Genomic DNA, 18,583 nt, shown 5'->3' with positions numbered 1-18,583 from the left:
ATCTTAGTAATATTCAGAATGATCTTACAGTATTCTAGATCAGAACATGGCTACAGCAAATAGTTACGTGACAGATTAATGTACAAAACTTAAATGTGCATTAGGAAGCAGGGGAATTTCTTCTGGTTACTGGTTGTAGTACTCATCCATGCATTAAATCTCATAGAATCACAGAATGGTTTGGGTTGGAAGAGACCTTAAAGACCATCTAGTTCCAACCCCGCTGCCATGGGCAGGGACACCTTCTGCTAGATCAAGTTGCTCAATAAGCTCATTATTTTTAGTTTAGTGCTTATAAGTGCTAATTGTTCTGTTACCTAAGTTACCTGCCCATATGTAGGAGAATGTGCTCAGTACATGAGATGTCTCATGGTAGCTACACAGTGCTGGAGTGTAGGGGTTGAAATCACCCAGATTTCTATAACGTGGTATTGTAGATGCAGACTCAGAATGAATGAATGTAAGTTGTTGCTAGTTTGCAGTTCCAGACATAAGGGCCTGCTATTATGAAAATATACAAGAAGAACGAGTAGTGCTTGAGCAAAATGGACAGCTCAGTTTTTCAGCTCTCAGGTAGTATGGCTTGTACACTTTGGGTTATATATTACTTGGTGACAACAAAGAAATGAGTGCAAAGTTTGTTTTGTTTTGTTTTTTTTAACTAGAGTTGTGTGAACTACATAATGCACTGAAATAGCTGTATCTACTTTTGGGGTCTAGCTGCCTTATGGAATTTATTCGATGTAATGATTTTGTGGAGAGAATGATTTAGATAGGTATCTAATTTCAACACAAAGCTTACCTCCTCTGTCTTATAAAGAAGAAATTGCTTTAAATCTTTTCCATAAAATGTTGTTGAAGGATTCATATGGCCCTGTGTTGAATAATTTGTGAATCTGACCCAGACATTCCCATATTTAAAAATCTTAGAAGTATAGAAATGTAAAGGTTGTTTGTAGTCGTGTATTGCAACAGGAAACAAGTTTATGACAGTTCGAATTTCTCACCACAGTCCCTGACTCCTAATTCAAATTTCCTAATTAAAAATCCAGTTCAAGAATGCTTTGTTAAGAATTGTATTTTGGACTACAGAAGGCTGCTAGGATGAACAAAATGGAAGGATGCTAGCACAAAGGAAATGATGGTAAGAAATACTAAGTAAAACATTCAATTTCTCTTCTCATTTTTTTCACAAGAAAGAAGGAAGCTATGAATCACAGAACAAAGGAAGGAAAGAGTAAAGTCAAATTATTCTCCAGGTAAAATTGACCTAAGTAGTACTCTTCTCTCTCCCTCTTTTGTAGTGGTGGCTTTTTTCTGTGCGGAAATTATTTGGAAATGGCTCCAATATCTGCTCAACAAGGGAAAGCTTGATTCAGAAGAAGAAAACTGCCTTGTACAGTTTGATACACGTCTTATGCAATAATCATAATGCTGGTCTTTTCCAAGGAGACAGAGATGATGTCTGTCTACTCTGCTGCCAGATGCCTACAAGGGAGGACCTGGATTCCCTCAGTAAAAAAGCTTCCCAAATGCTGAGACAAGCATTTAGTGGCTTGTCTGCAGCTCTGATGGGTTTTTCAGAAAAATATCCTTTGAGGAGGGACAGGATGTGTTTCTTGAGAAAGAGGTGGTATTTTATAATCTAGTATTTGGGATAAAAATTATTCCCTGCATGAATAAGTAAGATGGGGAACCTGTTTCATGGGTTTCCTATGAGATATAATGGCTATGACTAAAGAGAGAGAGAAGGTACTGCTTGGATTAAATTGTCTACATTGTAAATATGCAGGTTAAATCCTTCCCATTTACATTTACATGGCCATTTACATTACAGTTATTTTACTTTTTGTGTTCGTGTGCCCAGTGAGGAGGAGATCACAAACTTTTAATCACAGCATCTTTTGAGGCCACAGCTTTTCACATCATAAACACCCCCCCAAAAAATAGGGTGGCCCTAACCATTATTCATTTTCGTTGCTATACAGCAGCCTGCTCAGAAGTCATCTGAAGCTGCAAGGAAGAAGGCCCATTATCTGTTTAACACAGTTCTCTGAATTACCATGTCTGTAAGGCAAATAGTCATTTTGCCTTTGATTATCTATTCACAGAAATCCCTCTTTGGTGATTAGCCAGCAGACTCTGAGAAATTAATATTAGGAGTTCTAATTAGCTAACCTCTTGAACAACCACTTGACTAATCTGAATATCAAATATAAATACTGGTAGGAGGAATTACTGATTAGTGAATATATGCAGGAAGGTGCAGACAGTTTATCTGTTATGACATGCTGCCCACATTGCTTTGGAGAAATGAAATGTAAGGTGAATTGGAGGAGTCAACCTGTTGAATAGTAAGACATTAGAAGTTGCAAATCCATGAGGAAAGTCCAGGAGTTGGGGCAGGGGTCAGGGGAAAGGCAAGGGGTCAGAGAGGACCTGCGTTAACTTCAGATCACAGAATCACACAGAATCCCAGGTTGGAAGGGACCTCAGGGATAATCTAGTCCAACCTTTCTAGGAAGAGCGCAGTCTAAACAAGGTGGCCCAGCTCCCTGTCCAGACGACTCTTGAAAGTGTCCAACGTGGCCGAGTCAACCACTTCCCTGGGGAGATTATTCCAATGGTTGACTGTCCTCACTGTGAAAAATTTTCCTCTCATGTCCTTTTGTCCTAGAAAGATAAAAAGGTAACGTTTTTGTAATATTCAGAGAGTGGAATCATATTTCCCTGGAGCTGAATGAGGCTCAAGGGGAAAAATACTAATTACTATATAATAATTAAGGTAAATGTTAGAACAGACATTAAGGAAAAATTTTGGGTGAGATCTCAGTATTTATGAAAAATGATAAAATAATTTTGTTGAAGACTGAATCTCACCTGAATGCTGTGAACAATGTCTTGATTAATAATAAAGAATACAAAAATATAAGGCAAATGATAGGTCTATCAGCAAGATAAGGATTAAGTTAAAGTCCAAAAAAACCTGGCAGAACACAACCACTAATCCTTGTAGACACTTGGGAATGTGAAGATAGTGGAAGTTGGATAAGTCAATCTGCATTCCTGGATATCTATTAATTACTAGTCATCTAACTAAATAATACCTTAGTTGAATCATTCCTTTATTAAAGAGTCAATGCAGTAAGTCAGAGACTGTTCAGATATCACCGAGGACCTTATGAGCATATAATTATATCTAATAAATTAATAATACTAATGGAAATAAAGAGGCATAAAAATAAGTCATGCATGTGTGTTGCTGCAGCCAAGAAGGCCAACAGGATGCTGGGTTGCATCAAAAAGGGCATCACCAGCAGAGAGAAAGAAGTCATTATCCCACTCTACTCAGAGCTTGTCAGGCCACACCTGGAGTACTGGGTACAGTTCTGGTCCTCGCTCTGCAAAAAAAGATGTGGACAGGCTGGAAGGGGTCCAGAGAAGGGCCACCAAGACGATCAAAGGACTGGGAAGCCTGCCATACGAGGATAGGCTGGGAGAGCTGGGTTTGTTCAGCCTTGAGAAAAGGAGGCTCAGAGGGGATCTCATCACCGTGTACCAGTACTTAAGGGGTAGCTACAAAGAAGATGGAGACTCCCTTTTTAGAAGGAGTCACATGGAGAAGACAAGGGGGAATGGACACAAGTTGCTCTTGGGGACATTCCAACTGGACATGAGAGGGAAATTTTTCACAGTGAGGACAGTCACCCATTGGAATAATCTCCCCAGGGAAGTGGTTGACTCGGCCACATTGGACTCCTTCAAGAGTCGTCTGGACAGGGAGCTGGGCCATCTTGTCTAGACTGTGCTCTTCCCAGAAAGGTTGGACTAGATGATCCCTGAGGTCCCTTCCAACCTAGGATTCTGCCATTCTGTGATGTTAGTAGTTGTTTATTTCCCCATCCTAATCTCTCCTATATAAGAATCATGTGGCATTTCTATTTCCAAAGTGTGTTTCTGGATTTGAGCTTTATAGTGGACAGTTGCTAAGTTAAAAAAAAAAAAAAAAAAGAATGTTTTCCTGAATTTCTGAGAGTTAATCATAGAATCATAGAATGTCCTGAGTTGGAAGGGACCCACAAGGATCATCAAGTCCAACTCCTGTCCCTGCACAGGACAACCCCAAATTTACACCATATCTCTGAGGGTGTTGTCCAAGTGCTTCTTGAATTTCGTCAGGCTTGGCACCATGACTGCCTCCCTGGGGAGCCTGTTCCAGTGCTCCACCACCCTCTGGGTGAAGAACCTTCTCCTAATAGCCAACCTAAACCTCCCGTGGCACATCTCCCTGCCATTCCCTTGGGTCCTGTCATTGGTCACCAGAGAAAAGAGATCAGCGCCTGCCCCTCCTCCTCCCAAATCTATGCATGTTTCTTTTGTGCTGTGAAGGCAGTGTTAATCACTAGAAAAGGCACCTCTTTTGGCTTTTATACAACTAGACTTGCCTCAGGAATACCATGCTTGTGTGGTGCAGATACAAGTACCACATCTTATAATGTCTGGTTTGGTATGTGTAATGTCTGCCTTAAGAGTATAAATAACATCAGAGGCTTCTGAAGAAGTCTAATCAAGAGACTTGTCATAGCTGTGCAATTATACTCCAATATTGAAAAAAGTCAGCAGAAACATCAGTATACTTAAAATTGCAGCTTGCTCATTCTATACATTTGATTTTCAGTACTTGTGTTAACAGAATTATACTTACCTACTGCTGCCAAATGTTCTTCTGGACTATCAAAAAATAATGAATTAGTTGAAGTATTACGACTAGATACAGTCAGTGATTGAGATTACTGAACAAGAAAACTGTAGCTCTTTCCATAAAATATTTCACCTTGAAAATGAATATTCTGAATCTCTGCTCAACAAGTTTTAGTTACAACCAACCAGAATCTAGAACCAGAAACACTTCTGTGGAAGTAACAAATCTTTTAAGTTAAAGTTTAGGTGAAATGTTACCTTCTTGGAACGAGCTCATTCCAGTCAGTGGTTTTGTGAGATTTAGCAGCCTGGACAGAAAATAAATCCCTTCCCCATACACATTTGCAAGCTCTTTTCTGTAGTTTTTATTATCTCGATCCATAATTATATAAAAGCTCATCATACAGCCATGCCCCAGACTCCTCATGAATCATCACCCAAGAACAAACACTTCTATGAAAAGTGAGTATCTTGACATATTGGCAGGTCAATGGCTCTCAGCTGATGTGTCCACTCTAAAGCAGTGGGAAAGAGGATGCTCTCCCTTGTCTCACCTGCTTGAACTTACTTCTGAAAATCAGAGGAAATGGGTAGGAAAATCCTTCTAGGTGACAGTCCCACTGCGTGAGGAAAGAATAATACAGTCCATGGATGCACCCTGTAAGCCAGTCCTTGCTTTCACAGAGACCAGTTAAATGTCATATTTCAAGTATTTTTTTTATCATCTGTTAAAAAGTTGTGCTTTGCTGACATGATATTCTTGTTTGTCAATTCAGGGACCACAATACTGTCTCACAACTTGAACAGTAATATCCTGAATGGCAAATGAGCATAAAAAGGTTCAGGAAGTAACTTGTTCAGTAACTTGAAAAAAACTATGTTACAATTAATTTGGGAATTTGAGTGCTTGTTAGAATATCCTGGATGTATAGAGCATTCCTCGGAGTGAAAGGTCTTGAATTGATGTCTTGAATTCCTATAGGTTATGTCAGCTGGGAGGAATAATTTGTTGTGATTCAAGTAATTAACTGTACCATATTAGATGTTTGAAGAGCTGGCTGTCACCAAATTAAGTGTAAGAATTTACTATCCCACATACAACTAGGACAGAGAAATACTTTGTGAATATTCTTAAAGCATGCAAAGACTAAAAAGGAGCCTTGTGAATAGACAGTACATTGTTGCCATCACAGAACATGGATTATTTCCATAAACTAACTGGAAAGCTATATGGAAATTAACATTCATTCTAACCTGGAAATAATGAGCTAATGCATGGTATTGATGAAACAGAATGGAACAAACCCCCCGGACAGGCTCAGAGGAGATGGGAAATGACAATTGACTCTGACAGAGGAAAGACATGCTCTCAAGAATCTGATGCAATATATGAAGTAGTTGAGATCAACAATATACTATTCACCTCTATTCTTGATATTATACAGGATGGAGAATAAATGCCTCTTTGGTATAAGTTATATAACCCAGCATATTATTAATTCGCACCTTCCCTGGTATTTTCCCATATAGACTTTCACTTGTAAATGTAGCAATGCACATCTTCCACCTATGGAGGCATTCAGAGGGTTACACATTGTTTCCCCAGTGTAATTAAGCTGAAAGGCCAGACCAGATAAAAAACTTTAGGAATGAAAACACTATAGTAGCTGTGTTGTTCTTTGGGTACGAATGTTTTCTCGATCTGCCCCCACAGCGAGTGGACTGGGAGCGTACAAGAACATAGGAGGGGACACAGCTGAACCAAACTGTCCAAAGTGATATTCCATACCATATGATATCATGTTCAGCAACAAAGGTTTGAGGAAAAGAGCAGAAAGGGGGATATTTGTGCTTATTGCATCAGTCTTCCCAAGTAATTGTTATGTGTGCTGAGGCCCTTCTTCCCAGGAAGTGGGAAGAACATCTGCCTGCCAGTGGGAAACAGTAAATAAATTCCTTAATTTGCTTTGCTCGTGTGTGTAGCTTTGCTTCACTTATTAAGCTGTCTTCATCCTGACCCACGTAGTTTGCAGCTTCTCCTCTTCCAATTCTTTCCCCCATCCTGCTGGGGCAGGGGGGAATGAGCAAGGAACTGGGCAGGTTACTTAGCTGCTGCTCAGGTTCAACCGACCACAAGCACTGTCATAATTTTTTTGAATACTTGGAGCAAAGTCCCTATTGCAGTAGTATGGCCAGAATTTTTTTTCCCTCTGTGCACATATAGTTCTGTGGTACAGCTTTGAACTTTTACAATTTCTGTGTATTTTAACCTAACACCTTAGCTGGTTTGTTGTATTTAGATCTAACTAAGTCTACAGAGGAGAGAGAGAAGAAATGTTTTACTTAATTGCATTTGGAGATCTTCCTTTTTGTTACTCTGCTCATAATTTTGTGTCTGTTATTAGGTATTGTTATTTCCTATATACCACGGCCTTTCTGCAAGAGGATATCCTGGGGTGGTGGCCTCCTACAGAAAGCTGTAGGATTCTAACTCAAGAAGAGCGTTTTACCATCCCATCAGATGCCGCAGGACTTCATCAAGTAGTAGCTGCGCTTTGCCACAGCAGATGCATTTGATCTGCAAAAGGAAGAACTTAGTCCAGTCATGGGGTGTAAGTGAAAAACTGTGTTGCCAAATAAAGGTATCTGAAGGGAGAACAATTTTTAAGCAGATTATTAAAGAGAGAGTTTAGAATGCATATCTTGTTTAGTATCACTTGCGTAGAATTAGCTTAATACTAATTACATCTGGAAAATTAATGGATGTTCAGCAGGTTTATCACAGAATAATGCTGTGATAGCCACTCCAAGGATTCCAGCCTGTATTTCAGAGCTAGGATGAGATGCAGAAAAATTATTGTACTTGTAGATCATCTGGTTCTCTACTTTAATTACAAAAACATCCATCTTTAGTAGTTGTCACTGTTCTACTTCTGTAGTTATGTTCCCACACAGCTAACTGGACAGAGAACATCCTGGTGTCTGTCAGATATTCCAGACACAAACGTTCAGCACAGACTGGGATCCACCTGGCTGGAGAGCATCTCTGTGGAAAGGGACCTGGGGGTCCTGGTGGACAGAAAGCTCAACATGAGTGAACAGTGTCCTGCTGTGGCCAAGAAGGCCAACAGGATGCTGGGTTGCATCAAAAAGGGCATCACCAGCAGAGAGAAAGAAGTCATTATCCCACTCTACTCAGAGCTTGTCAGGCCACACCTGGAGTACTGGGTACAGTTCTGGTCCTCGCTCTGCAAAAAAAGATGTGGACAGGCTGGAAGGGGTCCAGGGAAGGGCCACCAAGACGATCAAAGGACTGGGAAGCCTGCCATACGAGGATAGGCTGGGAGAGCTGGGTTTGTTCAGCCTTGAGAAAAGGAGGCTCAGAGGGGATCTCATCACCGTGTACCAGTACTTAAGGGGTAGCTACAAAGAAGATGGAGACTCCCTTTTTAGAAGGAGTCACATGGAGAGGACAAGGGGGAATGGACACAAGTTGCTCTTGGGGACATTCCAACTGGACATGAGAGGGAAATTTTTCACAGTGAGGACAGTCAACCATTGGAATAATCTCCCCAGGGAAGTGGTTGACTTGGCTACATTGGACTCCTTCAAGAGTCGTCTGGACAGGGAGCTGGGCCATCTTGTCTAGACTGTGCTCTTCCCAGAAAGGCTGGACTAGATGATCCCTGAGGTCCCTTCCAATGTGTGATTCTGTGATTCTGTTATTCCTGGTATAGTTTTGCTTAATCTATGTAGTTCAACAAGAACAAGCGAACCCTGAGAAACCCCAAGCAAAAAAATATGGATCAAATATACTTTTCTGTCTTAAACAGAAAATTCCCTGCAGAGTCAAAGAAAATGTATGTATCATGCAGAATCCAGGACTATTTTAAAACTTGTATCTAGAAGAACTGAAATTTTTTTATGTTCTATTATGTGTTCTGTTGTCATCATACGTCACTGAAACACAAACTAAAAGCTGTATATGAGAAAGAATGTGAAAAAGCTAAGTTTTTCTTTTTCAAGGTTTAACAAAATTTTATTTTATACTAACTGTATTATTAAAGCAAATATTTCTTTTTAACGTAATATAATGGAAACATCAAATACTACAATCAGTTAACTTCTTTTGAAAACTTTACTTTAAAACTATCACCAAATCGCCAAAACAAACTGAATTTACCAGAAGAAGAGACAAAAAGTCATTAAGACAAGACTGAAATGACAGTTCTAGTATAATGACCAATGGCCACCAAATAAAAAGCAGTAGAAGAATTACACATGCAATCGGTTACATGTGGCATATATTCTGTTTCTGTTACGGTATGAAAACCAGTTTACTTGATATCACACAGGAGAGCCACTCCTCTCAATATCCAGTGGTCTGGAGACACCTGGGTCCTTAAATAGATCTCTGTAATGTAGTTCAGATCTGTCCTCTTGGGCTTCTTGTAAAGAGGACAAACATAGAGCTTGGGATCCTTAGGACTGGTTGCATTAGCAGCAAATATATGCACCACAGGCAGCTGGACAAAAAGAATCTTTGGTGTAGATTCAATGAGTTTGCTATTTCGTCTGTCCCAGCCTGCACCTTCCAAGTAGAGCCCATAGATATATACTCCTTCCTGTGTGGAGAGTAAGCAGATACACCACACAAAATAAAGCATCTGTTTTGTAAAACGAGTAATTGGCTTAAACCATTAAAAGGAATCTATGCTTTATAGGAAAAAATGTCTGACATTGAATCTTCTCAATCTATTTAATTTCAAACTATAATATCATCCCTTTTTGGAAGATAATGTTACTGGAATAGATGGCAATAAAAGTTGTTTAACAAAGAACATACACTACACTATTTGATCTAAAGTTTACTAAAAATTCCAAAAATCAAGACGTGGTACAATGAAATGGTTCTTTTAATAAAATATTTTTGTAACTGCAAAATAACAAAAAAGTAAGATCTTCATGCTTATTGCTATTTATCTTCTAGGCTGAGCAAAACCAGTGAGGTGAAGACAACAGTAACTTTTTCCTTTAGCAATCCAAAATGACTGAATGATACACAATGTAAGTTAAACACCAAAATTAATACTGAAACATCTTTGCACATCATACGTACAGAAGGAGGTGCTGTGATTTCTTCTTTGTTTTGCTTTAGCACTTCATTACGTATTGTAACTGTATCTAAAGTCCAGCCTTTATGTGCTCGAGTTGCTTCTTGTCTCATTGCTGTCAGGAATCCTTGAGAAATTAAGCCACAGATTTAGTACACATCTCACATGACAGAAAAAAATAATCTTGCTTAGTTATCTGCATGGTTCTGCACTGAATGTTATGGACAGATATTCATAGTTCTATTGAAAATGAGCACCTTGACTAATGATAGCAAACTTTGCTTTGGGATAAAAATAGGAACAAATGACAAATATGGCATAGAATGCATTACACTGAGAAAAATCTTTTTACATTACACATAAAATAATGTATTTTTGTTTGATACTGAATTATTCAGTTAATGTTTGCTAGGATACTGATTTACAAATTATCATTATGCAGTCAGCTACAGGATCCATGGTAGATTTGTATTTCAAGAAGGAATTTGAAGGGAGACACATCAATTTTGTGAGCTGATATTTGTGTAAAGGCAAATTAGGACAAAGGCAATTTTTGTTTTAAATGAAAGAAGTAGAAAAATAAATTTCGCTGACAGAAAACAGAAAAGGTGTGTCTGAATGTGATGATAAAAATAACTATATGAGTGTCGGGAATCTAGACGAGATAGTGCCTGCAAAGTATGAAAACTTTGTGTTTTGTTAGTGAAGAAAAGGGAGTCCTAGCCAGAAATGGAGGTAGAGGATGACACAATCAAGCAGCGACTTAGGTGATTCTTTGAGTATTGTTTTGAACAGACTTTACGGAGGTTTGCAATAAAAAACGTTTGAGAGGTAAAGGGCTGAATAGTATAAGTGCAAGATGACAAATAACTTGGCAGCAAAGAGGCTTGGATGTGCTATGAAGGAAAAAACTACAAAAATGAAATGCTTGTAGCAAAGACCTGTTTGTTTTCTGTATGTGTCTCAGAAGATGACAATGCAGTCACCAATGCTGCTATTTTATACTACCAGATGAAGAACTACTTGGAGTTGTCAGAAGGAGAATGACGCGAAGAGAGAAAAGTTAACAGTAGAGAACTGCACACTTAAGAGCAATTACTATAAAGACTTAAAGATGAAATGGCATCAGGTCCTTCTTGATAGGGCATAAAGGAATTGATGACTAGCATTTTGTGGGCTGTCAAGTATCTACAAGGAGGTGAAACCACCAACTGAAATATGGAGAGGCCAGGGGGGAAATCAGGAAAGTACATGGGCATGCAGTAGAAGACAGCATTTAAAGATTTAAGAAGTAGTTTAATATGCTAATTGGCATAAAGCCCATTAGAAGCTGAGCTATTTGTCACAGCTAAAATATTAATATGTTATGTAAATACAATTAAGGTAGTACTTGAAATGAACATGTATTAATTTCTCAAATACTGTATATTCTGATCAAAATAAAACACTGTGATCTAGGCTTCTAAATTTTGCTAAAAATTAATTATATCTTTATAATATGATATTTGGTTTTTCATAAGCCTGTTCACCTTGAGGTGGAATATTGCACCACCACTGACATACATTCTCCCTTAATAATGATCATTTATAGGAGACAAACACTGGTAATTGCCAAAAAAATCACAAAAGGTTTAAATACAATTATTGGGGATACTTTATAGTACTATGAATAGGTTTTTCCACTAAACTGATAAAATACATTCCTCATGTTTTAACATTATAAGGTATTTGCCAATGCTATGATAGATTTAGAGCTTGATTAGCCAGTACAATCAGTCTAGATTTTCCTGCAGTGGCAGTACGGGGTAGTTCAATTTTGATTTGCCTCACACCAGCCAATTTTTAAACTTTATTGTATCATGTGATTTACTCAGAATTTCCTGGTGAGCAGTGTTATGAATACAGGAACTATATTTGCCTCACCCCTTAGCCACAGCACACCTTTTGCACTGAGCAGACTCTTTCTCCACCCACAGGACTATTTTCTTGGAACACAGAGGTTGAAGCAATCATCAAGTTCAAGACCATCTGTGCCCCAGTTTTCTTTGCTACTAGGCTAAATATTTTCTTTGGTCAAAAGAACCTGGAACATTATCTTCTTTTACACCTCCATGAGTACTACTCTTGAATCACCAGAGATCAGTATGCTTACCAGCTGTGTCAATTATGATACAAATGGAATCTTGTTTTGACTGGCATCTCAATACCATTTTTTAAATGATAATTTGGATGTGTTCCAGGCCCCTCTACTGTTTCTAGAGCGACTTCAGAAAAGACTCTGATATTAGTACTTTATACAGTCCTGGTCATAGAAAGACCAGTAAGAATAGAAGCATCACAAAGGGAAGATTCATAAAATATTATATAAAATATTAGAGGATTTCAGAGGTTAATCCTAATGAAAAAAACCACCTCACAGCTGTAACATGGGAGAAGTTTCTCTTGAGAATTTTGTATGGACAGTTGTGTAGGCTAAATGAGATTCTTCTATGAACATTCATCTAATAAGGTAACAGGTTTTGTTACTCATAAAGATGGTTACAATTTGTTTTTCTTCATCTGTCCTATAAAATAATAACTATATCAAGCTATAACATGTAATGATGAAGTTTTCTTGTATTTTGCAGTATATCTTTGATTAATTTGGATGAACTGTTCATTAACTAACATGTGAAATGGAAACACTGTGAAAACTACAATTTGAGGATTCTCTGTGAAAGGTAAGTAACTGCTATACATTCTCGTGTAGTTGCACGTTCATAGAACCATCGAACAGCCCAGGTTGGAAGGGACCTTGAAAGATCACCTGGTCCAACCTTTCAAGGGGAAGAGAGTTTAGATGAGATCATCTAGCACCCTGTACAACTGCATCTTGAAAACCTCCAGCAATGGGGACTTTACCATGTCCCTGGGGAGTTTGCTCCAGTGAATTATTGTTCTTACTGTAAAAAAAATATTTCTGTTGCTACTGTACAGCATGTAAATAGCATGTTGTTCTAGATCAAAGCTCTTCTATACTCATAATCTACAGTTTGGAATGAGTTAAACAGTTTGAAACCACAGGAAAAGCATATATTCTTTAAAAGCTCTATCATTAACATTAAGTATGTTTTCTTTAGAAGCTGTATCATATCATGCTACAATATGTCAACAAGATAAAGCAGTTTGTTAACTACATTTTCCTTGTATGATAAAAACTGTGTTTATGGGTCAGACTAAAAGACCACCTGTACAAGCACCCTGTCTCTGACACTAGACAAAGGTGGATGCTTAGTGAAATAATATTACAACAGGCAAAATGGCACATAAATCCTTTCCCTTTTATGTTCCTCCAGATTCTGGCAATCCAGAGCTTAGGGACCTCCCTACTCAAAGGTTAAGTTTGGATAGTCATGTTTATTTCTACCATTGGACCTGTTTCCTATGACTTTATCTAATCTCTTTTTTGAATCCATTTATCATCTTGGCTCTATGACATATTCTGACAGTGATAAAAACATTTTTTTCTAGGTGTAATATTAAATTAGATATGTAGTAAAAACCATTAAATTATGATGAAACACATTATTACTCAAGTCCTTTCAGTACTCTTACCTTGTGGATTAAAGAATCCAGTTATCCAAAATACATTTGGTCTTCCTTCATATATCCAAGTAGAGAATTGCTTATTTCTTTCCAAAAGTTCAGTAAACCAGAAGCCAAGTGTTGAAGAATCCCAAGACACTCTTCTCCATAATTGAGGAATTCGACCATCATATATATTATCAAGTGCATCTCTCAGATTCTGAAGAAACGAGATTATAATGTATGAACTAAAGCAATTAAGGTAACAGTTTAAAATAGAGTATTCCATACATAGTAAATATGCTTTTACTTGCCTCACTCATAATAATAGTTCCTTCTATGGCTAATTTAAGATCATTCAAACTGTTGCGGAGTATTGTGATCACCTTTTGCATTTGGTCAATTTCTTGCCAAAGAAAGATATTCATAGAGTTAAGTTGTCCCATTCTAATTAAATGAGATTTTACCTAAAATATAGGAGTACAGAAGAAGGAATGTATTTAAATCTGAAATGCTGAAATACTGTTGTCACATATGACATCTTAACTTTGTGCTCAGAAAAGTAAATACTGGAATTCTACTTCACATTATTCAACTAACATATATCCTCTTAAAACTGTTGCAGTTTTTGTTTTTACTTTTTTCTCTGATACTACTCAATTATTCATGATTTTACTAGAATAGGACTTCACCCAGAAGGCCCAGGAGACTGCTGTCACAAAAATTCAAGCCTGACTTTTTTTTGTTTTTCACAGGCGGCTTTGGAAGTCCAAGCATAGTTTCCATGACACGTCTCCATGATCAACTGTTAGATGTCTTGATTTTAAATAAAAAGCCTTATATCAATTCAAAATGATAGCTATAAAGATGGCAGTTCCTTGGTTGAATCTGCTACTAGCTATAGGATCTTTCTTTACAGTTCAAGGTTTCTTTTTTGGAATGACTTACATGAAAACTCAACAGAGAGAACAGTAAGAAAACAGTTAAGATTAGCTTGCCTCATGGGGTATATAATCTGGTGGAAGTTTCTCTAGCATGTCTTCAGCTAAATGATAAACAATTGCTTCACGAGTTTCTCCATGTCCTACACCACTTTCTTTAGGCTGAATGTTGGTAATAGTATCTAGAATATCAGCTGCTGTATTACTTTGGTATCTGAGTGGGTAAGAAATATGTTATAAGTTACACAGGATTTTTTAATAGCTAAAAGGATACTTCATAGACACACAACTTGAAAGTCGAGAAAAAACATACTGTGTCACCAGGTTAAATCAAAACTCCCAAAAGAAATTGTTTTCCTTTGCGTTCTGCACCAAGCTGAACGCACTGAGAGTGAACGTGTGGTTTTCCGTGGTTGTAAAGAATATGAACTTCCCTCTATGCACCCTGTTATACAGCTGCTCTTTTTCTAATTCAGAGCTAAGAAGAGAGAGTTCCACAGCTTGCTTCTCAACCTTTGAGACTGTGAGGTGGCAGAAAAACCTATAATATGATTCCTAGGGGTTCTAAGAAAAGAGGAAAGAATGGCATACGCCTGAACTTCTAAACAACCATTTGCTGGGAACAAGCAACAAAAGTTTTGTAACAAGGAAGAATATTTCCCCCAATTAGTTACTTCTTAAAAGTGAAAAGGTGGAGGTATAACTCTGCAAGCTGCCCCTTTATTAAACAGTAAATTCATTCTGCCTTGAGGTATTTTGGGATTAACGACAAAAGCTGCCAGATTTACAACACTGGAAATTAAAACCTTCTATTCCATAGTACAGCATGAGCAAGTGCTAATGTAAATTTATGTTCTGAGTCAATACAAAAAAGTGAATTAGTCGTGACATTTGATGGTGAAAGATAGTAGAACATGTCAGTCCTTCAACACAAGCAGAATTATACGAGTATTTTAGTTATAATGCTATATAGTGACATAGAGCTATGAGACGCAGTAAGAAAGAAAAGTGTTTGTGTTGGTAATGCAGTGCCGGCATTGCCTACTTTTACCTTATGGAATCAGCTACAAGAGGAACATACAGCCTGAGACTGACTCAGAACATAAATTTATACTGACTGAAGGCATAATTTTTCATGTCAGTTTTACTTTTCGACCTTCATATGACACCCATCTCCTTCTATTGCTTTGTCATATATAGTTATATAAGAAATGAAACCAAGGGTTGTACCATAAGATAGAACACGTGAAGGCCTTAAGCATCTAAGCTTTGGAGATAGTATCATAAGGCTACAGAAGCTAGATACTGCATCATTTCAACATAAACTGTGAATGCAATTATAAAGACTAAATCAGAAAAACAGAAGAAATCCTAGTGGCAGTTTTCTTCTCAGAGGATATAATTTCTGCTTCTGAATGTAGGAATGGTAGGGGTTTTGTCTGGCAAAACTCTCAAGCTTTTTTCCATTTATGGCCCCATTTAAAGAATGATAGATTTATTCAAGACCACATATAAATAGAAAAGTTGGATAAAATCAAATTGCTCTTGGACCCATGGCTTCATTCCTAATTTGGATGACATACTGGTGGTTGTTAACCCTTACTCTGGGTCTCGCTGATCTAGCAACTAGTGATAAAAGAGATGTGAGCCTTCCTCTTCACATTGCAAGTACTGTTCTTCCAATACCGTTATCAGGCTTTTCTATGTGGAAGGAATAGGTTCCATGATTATTACACCAATTAAATTATAAAATATTACAGAATTATAAAAATGAATGGTCTTTCCCCAAATCTAAACAAAAATAGAAACAATTTAAAAAAGAAAGCAATACGCAAACTTTGGGGAAATGCAGAGAACAATTTCTGAAAAACAACCTCAAAGGAACAGAATCAAAGGTAAGTAATATTCCTTTCTTCAGTGACACAAGCTAGGAATCTTCTGGAGAGGAGAAATGATCATCTGAATCTTGTATAAAGAAACAAATATAAATAGCAATAGAAGCTTGAACAAGAAGACTTCTATTTTAAATAAAAGTAGAAAAGACAAGAAAATGCATCTCAATATGTAAATAATCAAAAATAATATTCCAGTGTGGAAGTGAGGAGAAAATAGAAATAAGAAATTTCATTCACATAACAGTGAGATACAGTGAATATAAAATACACTCTGAAATGAAATTTTTCTGGGCTTTGGAAAACCTGACTATCCTTTACATTGCAAATAAAGTGTTGAAGTACAGATGCAAATATTAATGAAAAAAGATTGCACAGGTTTGTAGAGGAAGGACCATGTTCCTAGGAAGGAAATCAGATATACATGATGGGGCGTCCCTGATCAGATTTAGACATTCAAGTGTAGATGTCTACGTAACAGCTCTTCATCTAGGTTGCCCTTGCCTCATGCAAAGAAGCACGATTCAGCTTATGTATTTTAGATGTATGCTTTGTGATCAGAGGAATGGTACTTTACAAGAATCTATTTTTCTCTATTACAGTAAAGGAGGTCTTGGGTAACTGTAAAGGAAGCTAAAGCAACATTAAATGAACCTCATTTACAGTGTCAATTTTGCCTAGAAGTGAGTATGCAAGATAAAGCGTTTTATACCTGTTTATATTTTTTTCCCTGAAGCAGTATTGCAAAGCACATTGTGTCGTAAGAAAAAAAAAAAGAAGGAATTTTCTACGGATTTTTATTTACTCCAAAAAGTATTATTAAAGATATTTTCTTACAGAGTTTGGATTCAACAACCTATCATAGTTTGATAGCTGGAGTTTCTGCTGTCATGAATTTTCTGTACTGGAAGTTAAAATTAAGAACTAATGCAGTTTGACAGTAACATTACCTCAGCTTTGTGTAGAAAACAGCTATGGAGTCTGTTGCAATGGGGTATGCAAAACTTCACATTCACCAAGGGACAGTGAGAGATAATGCTCTGTCTTCAGTTGCTTAATAACAGCTTGCAGTAACTTTACAAAAATTCAGTTAGATTTAAGGCTTCAGGATGGAACCAATTGGAAAAGGGATTTGGCAGAAGATTGTCATAATATTCCTTGCCTGCTCAGGTTACTGTTAACTATGTTGCCATTGCAGAGCCTATGGTTCACATAGCAAGTTAAAATCAGCTGCAATGACTTCAGGTATTAATCCCACGTGGATGAAAGCACTGACATTCAGTGAAGTCTTACAGTTGGAACCAACAGATCAAGCTTTTGGCTGAACTGGAAAACTGTCCCACTAAACCAGTGGGAGATAAGGTCTTGACCTCAGTAACAGTGTCAAAGATGAAATTCAGACAGCCAGCCCATGTGCATAGTTGCATATAACAGACTGCAATAAGATGTGGAAAAAAGCATGAAGCTGTTGAACATCTTCCCCAAAGAAAAATCTACAAAGGAAAATCTCCAGAAAAAGGACTAAAGCAGCAGGAATATGCTGAAGTAACAAGTGGAAGAAAAACCTGGTAACTAGAGAGGAACAAAAGAGCTGTTCCTATTCGCTAAGGCTCCCCCTCACTGTTAGTTTCAAGTTTCCTCCTATAAATTAGCCTTCCTACAAGCCTAATTTTGGATCTAAAGCATGTATCTCTTTAGGACTTTGTTTAGTTCTCTGTTAAATTTTGACTCTTCTTTAATCAATTCTGGAAGTGAGGTCTTGCAAGAATCAGAGAAGGACTTGAAACAGAATCTACTCTTAAGATTCTTTTCTTCAGAAGTATATATTTACAATGGTAGGTGCTAGGCGGAGTTGACAATAAAACTGTGTACTGTTCTCACAGCATGCTTAGAATACTGTGCTTTTGATACGGCATCAGCATCTCAAATTCGGAACTGAAAACTTGTGGGAAATTATTGTTTTGTCCAAAAGTGTTAGAAGATACTAGGTTTCTACAGCAGTTGAGCATTTGAATAACATTTGTTTTGTTTGAAAATACAGAAAGCTGTGTTAAGAAACAATGAATGTGGACATAATGAAAATGCAATCATTCATGGCAGAATTATTAAGAACTTCAGTGAAAAAATATGATGATGATTCATATTATTTCGAATCAAAAAGTTAATTAAGTCAAAGATAAAATTTTAAATGGAGTTAGTACATGGTGAGGTTGAAAAGCCTCTTTTAAACAACAGGAATGGCAGGACTGATGGCAACAAAAGATTGTAGTTACATCTGAAGATGTGCTGTAAGCCAAGTGGCAATCCAGAGAATTCTTTTATCAGTGTGCACAAAAAAATACTATTTGGAACAGAAGGCAAACATTAGAAA

The 18,583-nt window shown here is 37.4% G+C and overlaps 1 protein-coding gene across 1 annotated transcript in view; it reads right to left on the bottom strand.

Moving 5' to 3' along the window:
* Positions 1 to 8,997: 8,997 nt before the first annotated feature.
* The window catches only part of DNAH8 (dynein axonemal heavy chain 8), a 138,729-nt gene continuing 129,143 nt past the window's right edge, over positions 8,998 to 18,583 (bottom strand). The window contains exons 85-89 of the mRNA XM_064448596.1: positions 14,378 to 14,534; positions 13,694 to 13,846; positions 13,410 to 13,599; positions 9,821 to 9,942; positions 8,998 to 9,326 (exon numbers count right to left, since the gene is read on the bottom strand). Coding sequence (XP_064304666.1) covers positions 9,039 to 9,326; positions 9,821 to 9,942; positions 13,410 to 13,599; positions 13,694 to 13,846; positions 14,378 to 14,534 — 910 coding nt within the window. The 3' untranslated portion in view covers positions 8,998 to 9,038. The remainder of the gene's footprint in view (positions 9,327 to 9,820; positions 9,943 to 13,409; positions 13,600 to 13,693; positions 13,847 to 14,377; positions 14,535 to 18,583) is intronic.

The sequence above is a fragment of the Phalacrocorax carbo genome, chromosome 3 (genome assembly GCF_963921805.1).
Source record: "Phalacrocorax carbo chromosome 3, bPhaCar2.1, whole genome shotgun sequence".
Taxonomy (NCBI): domain Eukaryota; kingdom Metazoa; phylum Chordata; class Aves; order Suliformes; family Phalacrocoracidae; genus Phalacrocorax; species Phalacrocorax carbo.
The sequence above is the reverse complement of the archived record's forward strand: the minus strand, read 5'-3'. Positions and strand labels throughout refer to the sequence as shown.